The sequence below is a fragment of the Gymnoscopelus braueri genome, assembly GCF_963280865.1.
Source record: "Gymnoscopelus braueri genome assembly, chromosome: 6".
Lineage (NCBI taxonomy): Eukaryota > Metazoa > Chordata > Actinopteri > Myctophiformes > Myctophidae > Gymnoscopelus > Gymnoscopelus braueri.
Genome location: NC_137607.1, coordinates 8,445,888 through 8,466,357, shown reverse-complemented (window position 1 = coordinate 8,466,357; position 20,470 = coordinate 8,445,888). Strand labels below are relative to the sequence as shown.

Here is a 20,470-nt window from a genome sequence, read left to right as displayed (position 1 = left end):
GAATCACAGATTTTAGTTAAAAATGTTGTTTAAAAAAATATATGTATTCAAAGATTTGCACACATTTTCATGATTTTTCAAAAATAGCAGATCTACAAGCTATGAGCTTGTAGATCTGCTATTTTTTGATAGCGAAAGTATAAAATAATGGATATAGCTCAAATCTAAAATGACACTGATGCGTTCCCGGTCTTAAAGGGATAGTTCACCCTCAAAATAACTTTTTATATCGATTTGTCACCCCATGGAGTCTTGAATTCATGGATGTTTGTTCGTTTTTGTCGCATTCCTGAGCCAGTAATTTGATGACCAGGTGTAATTCCGGTAGGAGACACAAAGAGTCTCCTTTGTGTCTCCTACTGGATACAATAGCCGGTAGGAGACGGTAATCAAATTATTGGCTTAGGAATGCGAAAAAAGGCTTCATGGGGTGTGTAATTGATAGAAAATAAGTAATTTTTTGGGTGAACTACTCCTTTAACTCATTCACTGCCACTGACATAAAAACTATTTTTTTTCCAATTACCAAATCTGCCACTGACGTAAAAAGTAAATAACACGGGCGTGGAACATTATGGAATATAAAGACTTTGGGGCAAAAGTTCATATTTACCACCATGCTCTCTGAAACCAAGACAATGTGGGAACAAAAGTGTGTTCTCTTTCGTCATCTTTGCAAAAGGTGAGTAAGTAATTAATCTAATGCTGACAGTGGTGGAAAGTAACTAAGTACATGTACTCAAGTACTGTACTCGAGTATAATTTTAAGGTATTTTTACTTTACTGGAGTATTTCCAATTTGCAATATCTTTACTTCTATTCCAATACATCTCGGAGGCAAATATTATACTTTTACTCCACTACAATTATTTGAAAACTTTAGTTACTACTAGTTACTTTGTAGATTTTAATTATTATGACAAAACATACATAAACCACTTCAGCCCTATTTAAATTGTACAGTATGGTCAAGTTGGACAATATAGCTCTGTTTTCATCATGTGTATTAGGGGTGCAGCCATGGGTGGACCTGGTACATCGATTTTGCAAAAATAAATACAAATATTTGCAGGAGAAGGACTCCGACTCGATCGGAATGTTTGTTGTCTGCGCGGCGTGCGTGTATAGCCTGTGTGTTTACAAACGACTGGACTTGCGATCATAATGAATATAATTTTTTTGTGACCTGTTGAAAGTTTAAAAAAATACGATATTGCTGGCAGTGGGCAAACACAGCCAGAAATAAGTCTGGCAGTGAATGAGTTAATGGGTTAATACAAACCATGCATTACTAACAAATGATGTGCATTAAAATAGGCCCCACCGTTACCACATTAATGCAGTACTAATTACAATCCAATATGTTGGTGAAATGGATCATTCTGCATAAAGAGTACATTTACAGTACATTTGGTACTGTGTGTTGATGCCAATACTTTTTTGTTTTGTTTTGTAAATTAAAGGAGTAGTTCACCCAAAAGATAACTTATTTTCTATCAATGACACACCCCATGAAGCCTTGAATTCATGGAGATTTTTTTGTTTTTGATGCATTCCTGAGCCAATAATTTGATGACCGGGTGTATTTCCGGTAGGAGACTCAAATCTACTTTGAGTCTCCTATTGGATACATTGGCATCTTTCCGCCGGTCAGCAAATTATTGGCTCAGGAATGCGACAAAAACTAAAAAATCTCCTTGAATTCAATGCTTCATGGGGTGTGTAACTGATAGAAAACAAGAAATGTTTTGGGTGAACTACTCCTTTAAGGCTAAATAATAACTACATTGGACCCATTGAAAAACAAGTTATTATTTTTCCATTTTCGGAAACGTAACAGTTTTGGACGTCCAGTACAAGGTCCCCCCCCGACAATGACGATTTCTACATCATATACAGTCAAATCAGAGCAATTTCTTCCACCACTGGATAAAAGGGAGATTTGGATGATTATACAGTTACAGTAGCTGTAGTTTCCTCTATGGTTCACTGTGTCATTAGAGATGTGGTGTACTCACATTTACTTCAGGAAAAGCAGCAATACTGCAATATAGAAAAAAACTCTGTAACAAGTAAAGGTCCAAGTAAATGTCCAATATTCAAAACACACACAAAAGTATTGACATCAAAATATACTTACAGCACCAAAGTAAAGGTACTCTACTCATGATTATGAGTATTTTCAATTGTTTAAAAAAATGTATAATGAACTTGTAGATCGGCCAATTCTCCGACATAAAACAGGTTATTGGTTAAGGTATGTCTTGCAATCAGTGGTGTAAAGTAACTAAGTATATTTACTCAAGTACTGTACTTGAGTACAATTTTGAGTTACTTTTACTTTTTTTGAGTATTTCCAATTGTCTATACTTTTACTTCTACTCCACTACATCTCGGAGGCAAATATTGTACTTTTACTCCACTACAATTATTTGAAAACTTTAGTAACTAGTTACTTTGCAGATATAAATTATTACATTATAAAACATGCATTAACTACTTCAGCCCTATGTTATACCTAGGCTATTTGAAAATAGCCGATCTACAAGCTCACAACGCGTCGCGATGCGACGCGTTGTGAGCTTGTAGATCTGCTATTTTCAATACATTTTAGTACTTTTACTTTTGGTACTTTCCGTACATTTTGATACCAATACTTTTGTACTTTTACTTAAGTAAAACATTTGAGTACTTTTTCCACCACTGCTTGCAATAATAATCTTCCAAGTAACTAAAGTTGTCAAATAATTGTAGTGGAGTAAAAAAAAGAGTACAGTTGAGATGAAGTGGCGTAGAGAAGTAACAAAGTATCGAAAAAAACCGATAATACTCAAGTAAAAGCGCCTCGAAAATCGTACTCGAGCGCAGTATCACTGTTGATACTTTTGAGTTACTTTTCCATGTGCTGCTGTGTTATTAGAGACATGTGGTGGATTCATCAGCGCTCATACATTGCACATGTGACTCAGCCTCCATTAGAGCGCTTTTTTCCTGCTTTGAAGCTGCAGCTTTATAGGCGGCCTGACATTATAAATAAGGCTTTGATGTTGCAGTAACTGCAGTGGGACGCGCGTCACGACACAGTGGAAGAGCTATACTGTAGCTCCACTTAGCGAGACCCCACCTTCCCCTTCTTGTCCACTGGCTTGCTTTGAAACAGCATATACAGTACGCATATTATATGTACGCATATACTGTGTCATGTTAAGGTTTCTTTGGCCATTAAAAAATAGCAGATCTACAAGCTACGAGCTTGTAGATCTGCTATTTTTTTTTTCGAAAAATCTTGAAAATGTGTGCAAATCTATGAATATATATATATTTAAAGGGAACTTTTTTTGACTCAAATCTTTGCTTCTGGGGGTCCCTGGAACAACATGTTTTCAGATGGGGGGGGGGGGGGTCTGCCAAATACATATCATTTTGGGGGGTCCTTGACATGAAAAAGTTTGAGAATCACTGACTGATATAGAAATATGTTTTTTTTCAGAAAACTGTTTTTAGAATACATTTGTAGATTTGTTCCAGGATTGAAGGGGTTAATCTCTCGTCCCCTGACAGCCACCGGTGGGGCCACGAGGGTATTGGACGAGGGGACCCCCAAATAATTGGCAAGGCACTGAGACCTTATTGATAATATAACATTAATATTACAAAAAGAAGTATGTAAAAAACGATGCATGGTAGGCTATGTTTTCTTTAAAACCTTGGAGGAAAAAAAAAAGCTTTCATTGCGATACTATTAAATAACAACTTAAAGTATACTATGTTAGTTCCATTGATCCAAGTTGAGACAATCTGCGATGCATTGTGGGCTTGTAGATCTGTTACAAGCTCTGCATTTAAATCTGGCGAAAATAAAAAAAGGTTCATAGCATCTAGAGCACACACGGGCCACATGCGGCCCCCACCTTCACTTAATGCGGCCCGCAGGTTAATATCGGAATACTGATATATTATTGTTTTCAGCTGTTACAATTCCAAACATGACCCGCTTTAATTACTACTACTAAATTAGTAGTAGCTTAATGACTAGTATTCAAATTCTATTGTCTTTTTCATGTCCAATGTATGTGTATTTAAGTTCATAAACGTAAGTATAAATGCATTTGAAGTTAAATAAAAATGTGACTTTTCAGGATTCCAATCCAAAAATAGCTAAAAAGAAATATGAATTCCAATTCAAAAGTAGCAAAAATAGCCAATCTACAAGCTCAAAACGCGTCGCGCTGCGACGCGTTTTGAGCTTGTAGATCTGCTATTTTTGCTACTTTTGTGTGACATAGACAGTATATGCAATGTGGCCCTCTGGAGTGAGTGTGGAAATATAGTGGCCCTCCTCCATCGTCAAAGTTTCACCACCGCTGATCTAGAGTATCTATAAATGCATGCAATCTCTATGAGTGAGCGTGCACATCTGTCCTTCACGGATCTCGAGATTCGTTCGACGCGATTTCGTGAGACCAAATGGACCCGTGATCACCGGTGGACAAGTGTGTGATGCCCTTTTCGGAACACATGCCCCTTTCGATTATGCAATACCGGCAATCTGACAAGACTTCACACCGGGTACCACACTCCCTCGGGGCCTCTGAGCCATACACACGGCACATATGAAGCCGATCGGTCGGTCAGTTCTTGAGATAAGCGAAGGAGAGATAGGCACACACGCAGAGATTTTGCATAATACTGTAGTGCCGTCCTTATAGTGAGTGAGAGAGCAAGAGAGCGAGTGAGTGAGTGAAAACAGTCAGTATAAATGTGATAACATGTAAAGAATATGATCAGTTGCCGTCACACACATGGCCTGTCAACATGAGTGAAAACACCCACACCCACACACACACACACACACACACACACACAGTGTAAGTAAACAAAACCATCTCAGACTGTGTCGTGGGGGTTTTGAGGTAAACTGCAAAAACACTGAATTCCCGGGGGAAATAATCTACGAGATAAAACAGAGCCAGGGATTATAATCTACAAAGTAAAACAGAGCCAGGGATTATAATCTACAAAGTAAAACAGACCAGGGATTATAATCTACAAAGTAAAACAGAGCCAGGGATTATAATCTACAAAGTAAAACAGAGCCAGGGATTATAATCTACAAAGTAAAACAGAGCCAGGGATTATAATCTACAAAGTAAAACAGAGCCAGGGATTTTTCTCTCTCAATTCCTAGAAAACAACAATGGACAATTTCCACCAATAAGGGTCAGAGCCCATTCCTTGAAAGTCGTGTTTAGATTAGGTCACGCAACCCCGGAACTCTAGAGCGTGTGCACACATGTGTACTGTACACTCTCAGAGTTACGGATCCACTTGGTTCTTAACTAAAGACAATTTAGCTGGGGATCCCCTGGACCCCCCTCAAGGACCCCTGGGGGTCCCCACTTAGAGAAGCATTGCAGTACATTCACCAATTCTCTCCCTCGGCTACTTGGAAAACACAGAGCAGGTCTATAGATCAGTGACAGTTCAGACCACTTAACAGTTTAGACCACTTAACAGTTTAGACCACTTAAGCACCATTTCAAAAAGTAGCGAAAATAGCCGATCTACAAGCTGTTTTACCTATGACGTGCACGCCTACAATAGGGACACCAGGTTCACTCTAACTCTTTAAGACCTGAGAACGCATCTGTGTGTCATTTTTAGATTTCGTTGGGCTATTCAAAAATAGCAGATCTACAAGCTCATAGCGCGGCACCGAGTGCCGCGCTATGAGCTTGTAGATCTGCTATTTTTGAAAAATCGTGAAAAATGTTGTGCAAATCTTTGAATATATATATATTTAAAGCGAGCATTTCTAGCTACAAATGTCTTCTAAATCAGTTTAAAACAGTTTTCCGAAACACTTATGTTGCTATAATATTAATGTCAGTGTCAAGGAGCCCCACAACGATATGTATTTGGCTGCGGACCCCCATCTCAAAAAAAAAAAATCCAGGGACCCCCAGAAGCAAAGATTTGAGTAAAAAACAATTGCTTTATAGATATATATTCAAAGATTTGCAAAAAAAAAACACGATTTAAAAAAAAATAGCAGATCTACAAGCTCATAGCGCGGCACTCGGTGCCGCGCTATGAGCTTGTATATCTGCTATTTTTGAATAGCCAAAAGTATAAAATATGGATAAAGTGGTTACACAGATGCGTCCCCCGGTCTTAAAGGGTTAATTACACCAGCGAGAAGGTAGAGAGAATGTAACAGTTGAGAAGCAGTGCATTAGGCATGCAGTGAAACAAGAGGGCGAGAGTAAGAAGGTGTTTTGTGTCGTTTTTTTTTTTTTTTTTTACCGCCTGCGTTTTTGCACGATGTCGATGGGCCTGTTGACGGCACAGGGCGAGCCGCCTCCGCCCGCGTTCCCGTTACGGAACCTGAAGGCGCGCTCCTGCAGCGAAGGTGGCAGGAACATGCAGTTCGTCGGCAGACTCATCGTTATGTCCCCCTTCCTCAGCCTGGGAGGACACCGGCCACTGGCCACCCAGCCACCAACCACCAGCCACCAGCCACCAGCCTCCCGCCACCAGCCAGACACTGAAGCAGCTGTGGCCGGGGGCTGGTCAGCCCGTCTACCTCACCAGCAGTCGCTTTGGCAAGTAGCCAAGCATGATGTAGTAGACGTCCTGGGTCTGATACCGAGAGAAACGAGTTCAACCGGTCAGAACGTTTTCGAGCGGTTCCCTCGAGACCCTGCCGAGAACAGCAGCGCTCCGTCCTCTTTAAGAAAACTAAAAAAGGCCAAAACTAAACAAAAACAAGAAAAAGTCGGGAGTGCTCGGACGTCCGAAAACGTGTTGACGAAAGGTGCTCGCTGGTAAGGGAACCCAAAAGTTCAAACAAAAGGAGAAAAAAGAACCAAGGCAGTCTTCTTGGCAAGAAAAGTTAAAAAAAAAGCTATTTCATTGTAGACATTTTAAAAACAATGCTTCTTGTCAAACGTGTGGAGGCACAGCAGCCTCCTTCAGGATCTGACTTCTTCTTTCTTTCTTTCTTTCTTTCTTCAACTCTTCTCCCGTCCTGTTCTCTGACAGCTAGCGTGCGTCCTCGCCGCGTAGCGCATGTGTCTCCGCGCAGCCCACCCCGGTCCCATCGTTGTTAAGACAAACACAGAGAGAGGGGGAAACAACGGCGCGCGCGCACGCCGTTCAAAGTGACAGGGTTTCTTGGGGAAATATTTGCGGGGCGACGAGGAGGGAAAAGAAAAAAATCCTCCTCAGGAAGTTTTGCCCCACATTCCTGCTCTCCGAAGGACAGAAACAAATCTCCTCCTCGCTGGTGGAGAAGTCATTTCCTCTGTTGAGCTGAACTCCTTCTCATGTGGTCTGGCCTCGGAGGAGGGTTTGCCGCCCCGGACTGAATGTTCCGCGGAGCTGAAAGACCATGTGGCTTCTCTCTGCGCTGCTGCCGCCGCCTCCGAACATGAGCAACAACACGCTTAATACATGAATGGAACACAGTCTGCTCTGCTCTCATTCAAGTTCAAGTGGTCGTATGACATGTGGGCTCCTCTGTCTAAACGCTCCCCTCTGTGTGTGTGTGTGTGTGTGTGTGTGTGTGTGTGTGTGTGTGTGTGTGTGTGTGTGCGCGCGCACATGCGCTCGACTCACTTCTTCTAGGCAAGACTCCCCCTGACAGTTGAACACATGTGGCAACAGTTCCTTGAAAAAGACATCATGTATACTGTGTGTGTGTGTGTGTGTGTGTGTGTGTGTGTGTGTGTGTGTGTGTGTGTGTGTGTGTGTGTGTGCTGCGCACACGCACAAATATACGCACACACTCACACACATGATACCGCCACAGTCATTAAGTGTGTGTGCTTGTGCGTATGCGTGTGTGTGTGCGTGTGCCTGTGTATGTGTGCGTGTGTATGTGTGTGTGTGTGCGTGTGTGTGTGGTGAGGTCAGCGTTGTGAAAACAGGGCAGTCTTTGAGGCAGCGTGGCTTTTGACTCTCCAGAGCTTAACCCTTTATGGGCTCTAGAAACACACACACACACACACACACACACACACACACACACGTACACGCGTGCTACATTCACACAAACGCACACGCATGCACCACAAGAGCACCACTGCATATAAAGTGAAAATGACTGCATGTTTAACAAATAAAGATAAAAACCTTTTGCTCTCTTCTCAGCTATGTGGAGTCACAAGGAACAGCTTATTATAGTTGATCCACGTTTTAAATGACAATAGGATCATTTTCAGGGGTGAAACGCTTGATCTACTGCAACAAAAGGAATCAAATCTTTGAATATACAGTATTTTTTTTTTTTTTTAAAGCAAACATTTGTAACTCAAACCTTTGCTTCTGCAGGGATTCTACAAATGTCTTCCAAATCCTAACAGTTATTTGAAAAACACATGTTGCTATATCAGCGGTTCTCTAACTTTTTCACGTCAAGGACCCCCATCTCAAAACGTTTAGTTCCAGGGACCCCCCCATGAAGCAAAGATTTGAGTTACAAATGTTCCCTTTAAAAAAAAAAATATATATATTCAAATAATTGCACAACTGTAGAAGATTTTTTTTTTAAATAGTAGATCTACAAGCTCATATAAGCGCGGCACTATGAGCTTGTATATCTGCTATTTTTGAATAGCCAAAGAAAGATGCGTTACCTGTCTTAATGGATTAATAATGTTGTGATTGGTGATTAATCACACCTGCTAATTTGCGTCTCCCACCAGTGGTGGAAAAAGTACTCAAATTCTTTACTTAAGTAAAAGTACCAATACTGCAGTATAGAAATACTCTGTTACAAGTGAAAAAATGACTTGAGTAAAAGTACAAAAGTATTGGCATCAAAATGTGCCAAAAGTACTAAAATGTACTAAAATGTTTGAAAATAGCCGATCTACAAGCTCACAACGCGTCGCGATGCGACGCGTTGTGAGCTTGTAGATCGGCTATTTTCAAATAGCCTATGTTTAAAATAGGGCTAAAGTGGTTAATGTATGTTTCAGTATATTATAATTTATATCTGAAAAGTAACTAGTTTTTCCAATAATTGTAGTGGAGTAAGAGTACAATATTTGCCTCTGAGATGTAGTGGAGTAGAAGTAAAAGTATTGGAAATTGGAAATACTCAAGTAAAGTACAAATACCTAAACATTTGGCTTAAGTACAGTGCTTAAGTAAATGTACTTAGTTACTTCCCACCACTGGTCTCCCATATATACGTACAGTATATGTGCTCATTGAAGCAGGTTCAGTGCTGCTGTCAATGCTGCCACGTCGTGTACAGAGAAGGTCGTCTGTGTGAATCTCGTGGGAAAATTGAGATATTTGACTTAATGCACGTTTTCTGCCACAGCTTTCAAATGGATATGAAACCAGAAGACGAGAGCTGATCCCAGGTCAGAGCAATTCATTATTGGTTGAGCGCTACAAATCATAATGCTGTCGAGATGAATCTATCTCCCCATGAAGATTAACCCAGTTAAGAACCAAGTGGACCCTAACTGTAACTCTGACAGGGTACAAATGTAACCACATGGACCCTTACTGTTATAGTTACGGGGGTCCGTGGCCTAATCTGCATACGTATAAAACTGGGGGTCCTTGAAATGGAATATTTGAGAATCACTGGTGCAGTATATATGGAATATCAGCCACTCTAGGGTTAATACAGTATGTACACCAGCATCAAACCACACCTGTCCTTCACCTGTCTCTACCCTCCACCAGTGCAGAATGGCTCGTCACAATGTTACACACACACACACACACACACACACACACACACACACACACACACACACACACACACACACACACACACACACACACACACACACACACGTGGAGTCAATGGACTCTGATGAGCTCATGGACTTGGAAGGGCTGCTGTTGAAATCACCGGGTAAATATTTGTCTGCTGGGGCTGAGGGCGTGCAGGACAGCACGACATGTTGGCACACACACACACACACACACACACACACACACACACACACACACACACACACACGTCACAAACAAACACTAGAGTTCTGAAATTCTGCCCGAACCTGACGCAACGTTTTCGGGCCGGGCCCAAAATCTACGCTAATTAGTCGGGCCGGGCCGAGCCTCGAGTTCTGTGAAAAAAAGAAAGAAGAAAAAGACATCTATTACCCCCAAAAAAATACATATTTCAACTGCCCCTAGCGGCCTAACGGTAAGGCAGACGGAAATGGCAGTCGATGTGTTGGATGCAGCTCAAAGTGAACTTTACTCAGGTATCTAGTTTGTCGCTGTCCGACAAACCTAGCCCGTGTTAATAAAGACAAAACAGGCGAAAATGGCCAAAACTCAATCGAAAATCTGCGATCGAGAATCTGCGAAAGTGGCCCCTTTCAAGATGTTTTGGCCATTATCTCTGGAACGGAAGGCTTGTTGGATGCGTGACTTTGAGGACAGTAAACACTAGGGCTGTGAATCGTCTGCTATCTCACGAATCGATTCGATTCCGATTCTTGGGGTCACGATTCAGATTTTTATCGATTTTTTCCGATTAAAACGATTCTCGATTCAAAACGATTCTCGATTCAAAACGATTCTTGATTCAAAACATAGGATTTCAGGATCTTTTTATCATTTTATCAACTGATAATGTAAACACACAAAGGTCCAAGATCCTCCCAAAAAAAAAAAAAAAAAAACCTTATTTTTTTTGAAAATCGATTTTTTTAAAATGAGAATCGATTCTGAATCGTCCAACAGTAGAATCGCGATTCGTATTCGAATCGATTTTTTCCGACACCCCTAGTAAACACATAATGACCTTTTGCGTTTTTTTCCCCGGTTTTCGGGCCTAAAAGTATGGTAATTGTTCGGGCCGGTTCGAGCCTTGGGGCCGGCCCAGTAGGGCCCAGTTGGGGCCGGGCCTTAACTTTCAGGCCCGTTGAGAACTCTAACACACACACACACACACACACACGAGAAAAGACACCATACACACGAGAATACACACGCCAACACATTTCACGACAACACAGACGAGTGTTGTCATGTGGGCTCGCTATACGCACAGTCCCAGCAAGGGGCGTGACAATTGTAACCATAAGATAAGTACATTTACTCAAGTACTGTGCTTAACCCATTAAGACCTGAGGCTGCGTCTAAAAAAATCTAAATCCTAACAATTTTTCGGAAAAAAATATAAAAAAATAATTTTCACGATTTTTCAAAAATAGCATATATACAAGCTCGTAGCGCGGCACTCGGTGCCGCGCTATGAGCTTGTATATCTGCTATTTTTGAATAGCCAAAGACATCTAAAGTGACACAGATGCGTTCCAGGTATCAATGGGTTAATTAGCCTGATTATCAGCCTGAAGCTGCGTGGAGCTTCATTGGCTGCAGTGTCCGCGATTACCAGGGGGAGGGGATTCAAATTTCCCTCAACCAATCACAAGAGATCCACGGATCCGCCTACATCTGACGTCATCGCACAGCTTGTTTTAGCAGATATTCGCTGATTGGCTTGTCGTTAGACCCACCCCCACCTCCGACTCTCATTTGACAGGTTTTTCTTCGACCGTGAAAATCCACTGGCTCACATTATGACACCAGACCCAAGAGGAGCGGTCCACTCAAAGAGTGGGCGGGGGTCTATGGTCTGGAACCAGGCTAGTACTTAATTAACAGTATATCCATTTCTTTTTTTTTACTTTACTTTATACTCCACTACATCAGGCAAATATTGTACTTTTACTCAAGTGCAATTATTTGAAAACTCTAGAGTGACTCACGGGTCAGAAAGCCACAGGTTGTGGTGAGACCCACAAGGTGTTTCACCCATTGAGACCTGAAGCCGATTCTACATGTCTCCTAAATCCCAACAGTTTTCTGAAAAACGTATGTTTCTATATCAGTGGTGCTCAAACTTTTTCATGTCAAGGACCCCCACAATTATATGTATTTGGCCGCGGACCCCCATCAAAATATGTTGTTCCAGGGACCCCCATGAAGCAAAGATTTGAGTTAAAAATGTTCGCTTTAAAAATATATATATTCAAAGATTTGCACACATTTTCACGAATTTTCAAAAATAGCAGATCTACAAGCTCGTAGCGCGGCACTCGGTGCCGCGCTATGAGCTTGTATATCTGCTATTTTTGAATAGCCCAAAGCGTAAAATAATGCTTTTTAGCTCAAATAAAAAAATGACACAGTTCCAGGTCTTAATGGGTTAAGGAGGAACCAGCGATGTGAGGGAGACACGGAACAGGATGTTTTAGATTTCCACCCTCCATGCCAGCACACACACACACACACACACACACACACACACACACACACACACACACACACACACACACACACAGTTTTTTTGTAGTTCACTAGATTCTGTGAATGTTTCCTTCTAGCATTGATTATCTCAGTGATTATTCGATCGATGACTTTGTATTAACCCATTCATTCCGGGAACGGATCTCTGTCATTTTAGTTTTCTTTGGCAGAATAGCAGATCTAAGCTCGTAGGGCAGCACTCGGTGCCGAGCTACGAGCTTAGATCTGCTATTCTGCCAAAGAAAAATTGTGCAAAAAAATTGTGCAATTTTGTGCAAATCTTTGAATATATATATTTTTTTTAAGCTAAAATGTTTTACTCAAATCTTTGCTTCTGGGGGGTCCCTGGAACAACATTTTGAGATGGGGTGGTCCGCGGCCATTTTGGGGGGCCCTTGATATGAACAAAGTTTGAGAATAGAATAGCCAAATACATCAAAAAAAATGACACACAGATGCGTTCCCCGGTCTTAATGGGTTAATCGAATAATCAAGACGTTTTTTTTAAAATAATTGAGAAGTCTTTATAAATCGACAAATCAAGAGAGAGGGAGAGAGAAAGAGAGAGAGAGAGAGAGAGAGAAAGCACCCCGTCTCTCCCTGAGACGCCAAACATATCACTCTGTCATCATCCAATGACAGACACACGCCCCCTCCGGGTTCAAAATAGAACTGCAGTGTCAGCAGATATACCAGAAGCTTCTAGACCAGGGGTCTTCAACGTTTTCAGGCCCAGGACCCCCTAGCTGAGGGAGAGATGAAGCAGGGACCCCCTACTCTATATTGTATAAAATTGTGTTTCAGATAATAAATGTTTTGTTTACTTGGTCTGCTCTTCTTTTCCCTCTACACCTAAACCTCTTTTCTAAAAAATAGCAGATCTACAAGCCCACAACGCCTCGTGAGCTTGTAGATCTGCTATTTTTGGCTAAAGTTCTCCTCAGAGAAGGGATGCTAGGGTTCAAGTGGTTAAGGTAAAAAAGAAAAATCATATCACACAAAGATTTGGCGGACCCCCTGTAGTAACTCTGAGGACCCCCTAGGGGTCCCGGACCCCCTGTTGAAGACCCCTGTTCTAGACACAGACGCCACATAAACAACAACCACAAAACACCACAAAATATATATTTACAATGTGTCCATTCCAACATTTATCTAACTTCTCCTTTTGATATCTTAACACAAGTTTTTCATTAGAAGTAAAAAGTCAAACGTCCTTTTCATTTCATGATACCGGTAAACTCTACAGGACCCCCAGTTGATATGTATTTGACTGCGGACCCCCAATTTTAAAATATTTCGTGCCAGGGACTCCCATAAGAGAAGATTCGTCAACTGACAAATGTCATTTGTCACCTTCAAGAATAGCAGATCTCTGTGAGCTTGGAGATCTGCCATTTTCCAATCACTGGATAACAAAACAGGCCTTAAATGTTTAAACTGTTACTCGTTTGGCTGGGGACCCCCTGGAACCCCCGCCAAGGGTCCCGTTGGCGGGTCCCCGGACCCCACTTTGAGAACCAGAGCCCTGCAGTGTGACATGTATGTGAGGTCACTGAACTCTGGCTCCCTGACCTCTCTTTCTGAAAACTGCTCCGTAAACTGAACTATGTGAACCACACACACACACACACACACACACACACACACACACACACACACACACACACACACACACACACACACACACACACACACACACACACACACACACACACAGTAACTGTATGCATGCCAGCTGGCAGAGGCAGCCTTCAGACATGTGAATGACACTGCTAATATTAGCTTACAAAGCTGTAGCGTCATACAGCCAGTGTGTGTGTGTGTGTGTGTGTGTGGTGCGTGTGTGTGTGTGGTGCTATGCCTCAATACTTCCATCTAACCATCTAGCACAGTGGTTTTCAACCCTTTTCATGCCAGGGACCCCTAAATTGATATACACTTGGCCGCGGACCCCCATCTGAAAAGGTTTTGTGCCAGGGACCCCCAGAAGCAAAGAAAAATCGCTTTTAAAAGATATATATTCAAAGCTATGCACACATTTTCAAGATTGAAAAAAAAATAGCAGATCTACAAGCTTATAGCGCAGCTCTCGGTGCCGCGCTATGAGCTTGTATATCTGCTATTTTTGAATAGCCAAAGCTAAGTGGTTAAAATGATTTTGACGCTATGTTAACTCATTTTGCTGGGGACCCCCTGGTACCCCCCCCCCAAGGACCACTGGTGGTCCCCGGACCACTGCTTGAGAAGCACTGATCTAGCAGACAGAACATTGGCACCACCTAGTGGACTGGAGAGATCTATAAACTGACAGTAGTAAACATGACATTTACTACCAAGATATCCTGTGGCTACAGACGAGAGCTGGAGCTGTGTGTGCACAGAGCTTTGGAAGGCAGGTCCCCCTCTGAATCACACACACACACACACACACACACACACACACACACACACACACACACACACACACACACACACACACACACACACACACACACACACACACACACACACACACACACACACACACACACACACACACACACACACACACACACACACACAAAAGCCCTTGAATATGATGGAATATGATTAAGGATGACTGTGATTATGGTAAACTCACATTTGATGTCACACACACACACACCATACCTGTAACTTTCACTAGCCCAACATTCCCCCCCCCCCCAAATTTGTCAAAATTTTTTTTGCAATTAATTGAAAATAGATACATTTAATCGAGTAAATTATTAACGGCCATTAATCGATTATCGATTAATTGTTAACATCCCTACCTAGAACCTATTCCGAGTTCAGTCCAGTGACGTGTCTACTTTACATCATCAACTCCAGCTTCTGAGCAAAGGGCTAAAAAAAAAATAACTCTCCTGCGGATAGAACGCAAGCTGACAAGCAGCTGAGAACAGAGACAGGCAAGACCAGGCATGAAGTGACAGTGAGGAAATAGCCCAGCGGTGACGTCGTGCATGGCCCAAAGCCGTCAGCAGCATACGTCAGGCTGCTGAGACTGAGGAGGATACCCAGCAGTGCCTTGCCAAAAAGCACAAGTTTCACGCCGCAAGTCGTGGCTGCTGAGACACCTATCCCGAGGGTCTTCAACAGGGGGTCCGGGACCTCTAGGGGGGTCCTCAAGAGTTACTACGGAGGGGGGGGGGGGGGGGGTCAAATCTTTGTGTGATAGGAACTTTTTTATTTTCATGAACCACTCTTTGAACCCTAGCATCCCCTTTCTGAGGGGAATATTAGCCGAAGATAGCAGATATACAAGCTCACAAGGCGTTGTGAGCTTGCAGATCGGCTATTTTCCGGCAAAGGAGGTTTGGTGTGGGTGGAAAAAAGAGCAGACCAAGTACACGTTTTCTAAGTATTGAGGGTTTAAGTTAACCGCCATTAGTCTATGAATCTATCTATAACATCTATGAAAAAGTTGAATCTGCAACATCATTTCATACAATATGCTATGGTGGGGGTCCCTGCTTCATCTCTCTCTCTCAGCTAAGGGGTCCTTGGCCTGGAAAAACGTTGAAGACCCCCCCGACCTATCCGATCGGATCGGCGGCCCGAACCTCTAGTTAGTTGTATGGATGATAATGATTAAAAGATATAAGCCCTAAAGGATTTTGACTGATTAACCTGTTAAAAAAGCCCATCAACGGAACCTAAACATGCTGGCAGTTAGAGGTGTTAGCCACGTTCTCATAGCAGCACACGACACACCTCTCACACCCCACCCCACGCGTGTCTCTGAAACGCTGAGAATCTGCTGCTGTGCATTGTTACATCATATGTGTTGAAGACTATAGGACACGTTTCACATAATGTGCAAATATACAGCAACAATAAAATACCCCAAAATTATTATTATTTGTATCGAATGAGAACAGGGGGGAGAGAGCAACTGTGGTTCAGCGCACGTGCACGTGCACACGCACACGCACACACACACACACACACACACACACACACACACACACACACACACACACACACACACACACACACACAGAACACGGCTGCTTTAGACAGTGCTTATACAGTAGGCTGAGGAGACGGTGTAGTGTAGTATATCGTTGTTGTCAGGCAGAAACCTCTTATCTCCGTATTCTAACCTTTTGTGTTTTTTTCCGTAAATTAACGCCCTTCTTGATCATACTACAGCGTCACACACAAGCATTAAAAGTAGCCGATCTACAAGCTCGACTACTTTTAATGCTTTTGAATTTGAATCATGAAAAGTAACAGTTTTGGACGTAACAAGGTTTCCACCAGACAGAGACGACATGCAAAGGAACAGACACAAGAGGAAAAAAAACCAGAAGAGAAAGCAGTGACCTGACCTCGCACGTCCGACAGAATGCTTGTGCTGTTGTTCCCTATATGGTTCCTGTGTGATCTTTTAAACACGTTCACAAGGAAAACGCTCAACTGGAAAGCGTTCAAAAGCCACATGGTTAAAAAAAGGGCACAGTATTCCTCCCCCCCCAGTGACAGGTTTGGGCTTGGCCAGGAATTGAGGAAGCTGGCAGCTTCCTCAATTCCGTGTCATTTTAAGATTGATTTGGCTATTTCAAAAATAGCAGATCTACAAGCTCATAGCGCGGCACTATGAGCTTGTAGATCTGCTATTTTTGAAAAATCGTTTGAATATTTGTGCAAATCTTTGAATATATATTTGAACGTATATATTGTTAAAACATATATGTTAAGGGGTTTGGGTCCGCAGGCAAATACATATCATTTTGGAAGTCCTTCACATGAATACCACTGATATTATAGCAACATAAGTTTTTTTCAAAAAAACTGTTAGGATTTAGAAGACATTTGTAGAATCTCCCAGAAGCAAAGATTTGAGTTACAAATGTTCGTTTTAAAAAATACATGGATGAAAAGATTTTCATGATTTTTTCAAAAGAATAGCAGATCTACAAGCTCGTACCGCGCTATGAGCTTGTAAATAAAATAAAACGGTTATCGCAAAAAAATCTAAAATGACACAGTATGCGTTCCCGGATTGAATGGGTTAAACACGTAGCGTTGTTGTTGGTACGAATAAATACAGAAGCACCAGGGAGGAAGTGGACTAAGAAAGGGGAGGAGCCAAACCGAGTTCCTGTTTCTACACAAACAAACAAAAAATAAATATATATGTTATTATTTTTTACCGAATGGATTCCCAGATAAGGATAACATCATAGAAAAATAACTCACTCAACTCAATGCTGCAAAAGTGTCACATTTAACATCCATTCCTCATCAGCCGTATAAAGCCTGTCCCCCTCAAATAAAACTGTCTTATCAAGCAGCTCTCATTACAATGTTTGGTTGAATTATAACAGAAGTGTTAACGGTCATTCTCTGTGTCATCCAGAAGCAGCTCAACTGAGGATAAACGTAGATTAAACAAAGATGAAAAATACAAAACACACTATTTCACGGAGGAGAAAAGCCTGTCACTGAGAGCTGACAGCATCAGACCAGCAGAGGGCTGTCTAAGTTTGGCAAATGAGGAGCGCACGCACGCACGCACGCACACACACACACACACACACACACACACACACACACACACACACACACACACACACACACACACACACACACACACACACACACACACACACACACACACACACACACACACACACACACACACACACACACACACACACACACACACACACACACACACACACACACACACTGCTATCACAAAAAAAGATAATGCTTGTTATACCCCTGTCGACGTGACGCGGTGTGAGCTCATAGATTGTCTATTTTGGGGGCATGCGGCGCGGTCGTACTTGGAAGTACAAACCGGGCTCAATGCGCTCCATGGGACACAGCGAGACACATGTCCTGAGCAGCCAGGCTGGCGGCCAGGCTCTCCCAGTGCGCGAGCGTGCGTGCGTGTGTGTGTGGTTATTTTGGGGGTCCTCTGTTATTGTTATGCATTCATTACCATTCCACATCTACTGTGTGTTACTGTGGGCTGTATACACAGACTATAACATTACAGGACACTCTACTGGTTCTGGGATTCTCAGCCTATTGAATTTAACTTTGATATTACATGTATAATCTCTCCCTGTACTGCAAGATCCTCAGTGTGCATTTAACTCTGAGAGAGTACAAATGGCACCAAATGGACCCATAAGGGTCCATTTGGTGCCATTTGTACACTCTCAGAGTTACAGACCTGTAAGGGTCCATTTGGTTCCATTTGTACACTCTCAGAGTCACAGACCCGTAAGGGTCCATTTGGTGCCATTTGTACACTCTCAGAGTTACAGACCTGTAAGGGTCCATTTGGTTCCATTTGTACACTTTCAGAGTCACAGACCTGTAAGGGTCCATTTGGTTCCATTTGTACACTTTCAGAGTTACAGACCCGTAAGGGTCCATTTGGTTCCATTTGTACACTTTCAGAGTCACAGACCTGTAAGGGTCCATTTGGTTCCATTTGTACACTCTCAGAGTTATAGACCTGTAAGGGTCCATTTGGAACCCATGATGGTCTCTGAATCTGACATGGAGAGGCAGCATAGTGCTTGCACATTTATGACTATAATGATAATCCCCGTTATATTTTGCTGAATATATCACGATTATCAATCACGATTATCGATGATGATTTTTGGTGTAAAAGGGGGCGGGTCCTTTTAGAAACATGAGCGCAGGCTGACCCCGCGGGAACAAGTTCACTTGATGTCATTTTTTTTCCTACTCTCTAGGTCTGAACCAGAGAAGAAATACAGTCAGTCAATCAGTCTCTCTCTGTGTACCAAGAATGACTTTTAACAGGCTATGTGCACCGAAGCCATATTGGAAGGAAATTGGGCCTCTCCCTTACTTCCTTCACAGGTGTTACCAATGATACTAATGAAGGCTCCGTTCCATTTTGTGTAGCACAGTGGTTCTGAAACCTTTTAATTTCAAGGACCCCCATAACTCTGAGAGTGTACAAATGGGTCCATTTGGTTCCATTGAGGGTCCCTGGACCACACTTTGAGACCCACTGGTGTAGCAGAGTGTCTCCAGTGAGCCAACATGTACATTGTACAATATCAGCACCTTGACTCTGTTTGACCAGAATGGAACAGAGCCTTCATTAGTATCATTGGTAACACCTGTGAAGGAAGTAAGAAGAGGCCCAGTTTATTTCCAATATGGCTGCTGTGCACACAGAGCCTATTAGTCATTCTTAGTGTTGAGAAGCTGACAAACAGGTCTTTGTTGCTGTTCAGGAGCAGAAACCTACACAGTTCAACGCTGACGTCATGTGAGATTGCATCATGATGATGTCATGTGAGATTGCATCATCATGATGTCATGTGATATTGCATCATGATGCAATGAGAAACAGGCCCTCATACATACCAGAGCAGTAAAGTGCTTCACAGTTCTCAGTTATCAAACGTCACTGATTCACTAAGTAATGACAGATAATGACAAATTCAAGAGGTGACACAATCGTACAGTATGTTGTAGACAGTTCTCAGAGGTGTGTGTGTACTGTGCACACACTCACACACACTCGCACACACGTTGTAGCCAGTCATCTGAGGTGAGCACACACACACACACACACACACACACACACGGTTGTACCCTACTTTTCACAATGCAAGGTGGGATAAAATGAACTATATTTTACTATGCTTGTGGACACGTTTGGCCCTCGCAAGTATAGTAACACAACAACACACACACACACACACACACACACAACGGCTCATAACATGTTCCAAACGAACAGCAACAGCTGCGCCATACAACTCTAAACAAAGCTGACCTCCCCACAACCTGCCTGATACTCCCACTAAAACGCTAATTTACACTCCGACGCGTGCCGGTACCGCGCACCAAAAACAGCCGATCTACAAGCCCTCGACGCATCGCGGACGCGATGCGTCGAGGGCTTGTAGATCGGCTGTTTTTTTGGGGTGCGGCATGAAGTATAAATCAGTCCTATCTGTCATCACGTCCAGTAACAGACCAAACTGTGAGACGGTATGGCAGGTTCACCTGACAGCATCCATATCAATGACCAGCACACACTCCTTTCATAGGTTAGAGCAGTGGTACCCAAACTGGGGGTGTGGGACCCCCAGGGGGGCCCCTGGTCAAAATTGTACTTAAGTACATGTACTTA

General features: G+C 42.5%; 1 protein-coding gene across 5 annotated transcripts in view; it reads right to left on the bottom strand.

The window, feature by feature from the left end:
• Window positions 1–20,470, bottom strand: part of LOC308087216 (3',5'-cyclic-AMP phosphodiesterase 4C-like) — a 73,209-nt gene that overhangs the window by 36,740 nt on the left and 15,999 nt on the right. For 2 of the 5 annotated variants that reach the window (XM_080430930.1, XM_080430932.1), the window contains exon 1: window positions 6,307–6,577. The exons of the other annotated variants lie outside the window; for them this stretch is intronic. In XM_080430930.1, the coding sequence (XP_080287056.1) occupies window positions 6,307–6,446 (140 nt within the window). In that variant the 5' untranslated portion in view covers window positions 6,447–6,577. Of the gene's footprint in view, window positions 1–6,306; window positions 6,578–20,470 lie in introns of those variants that run through there. 5 annotated transcript variants of the gene reach the window in all.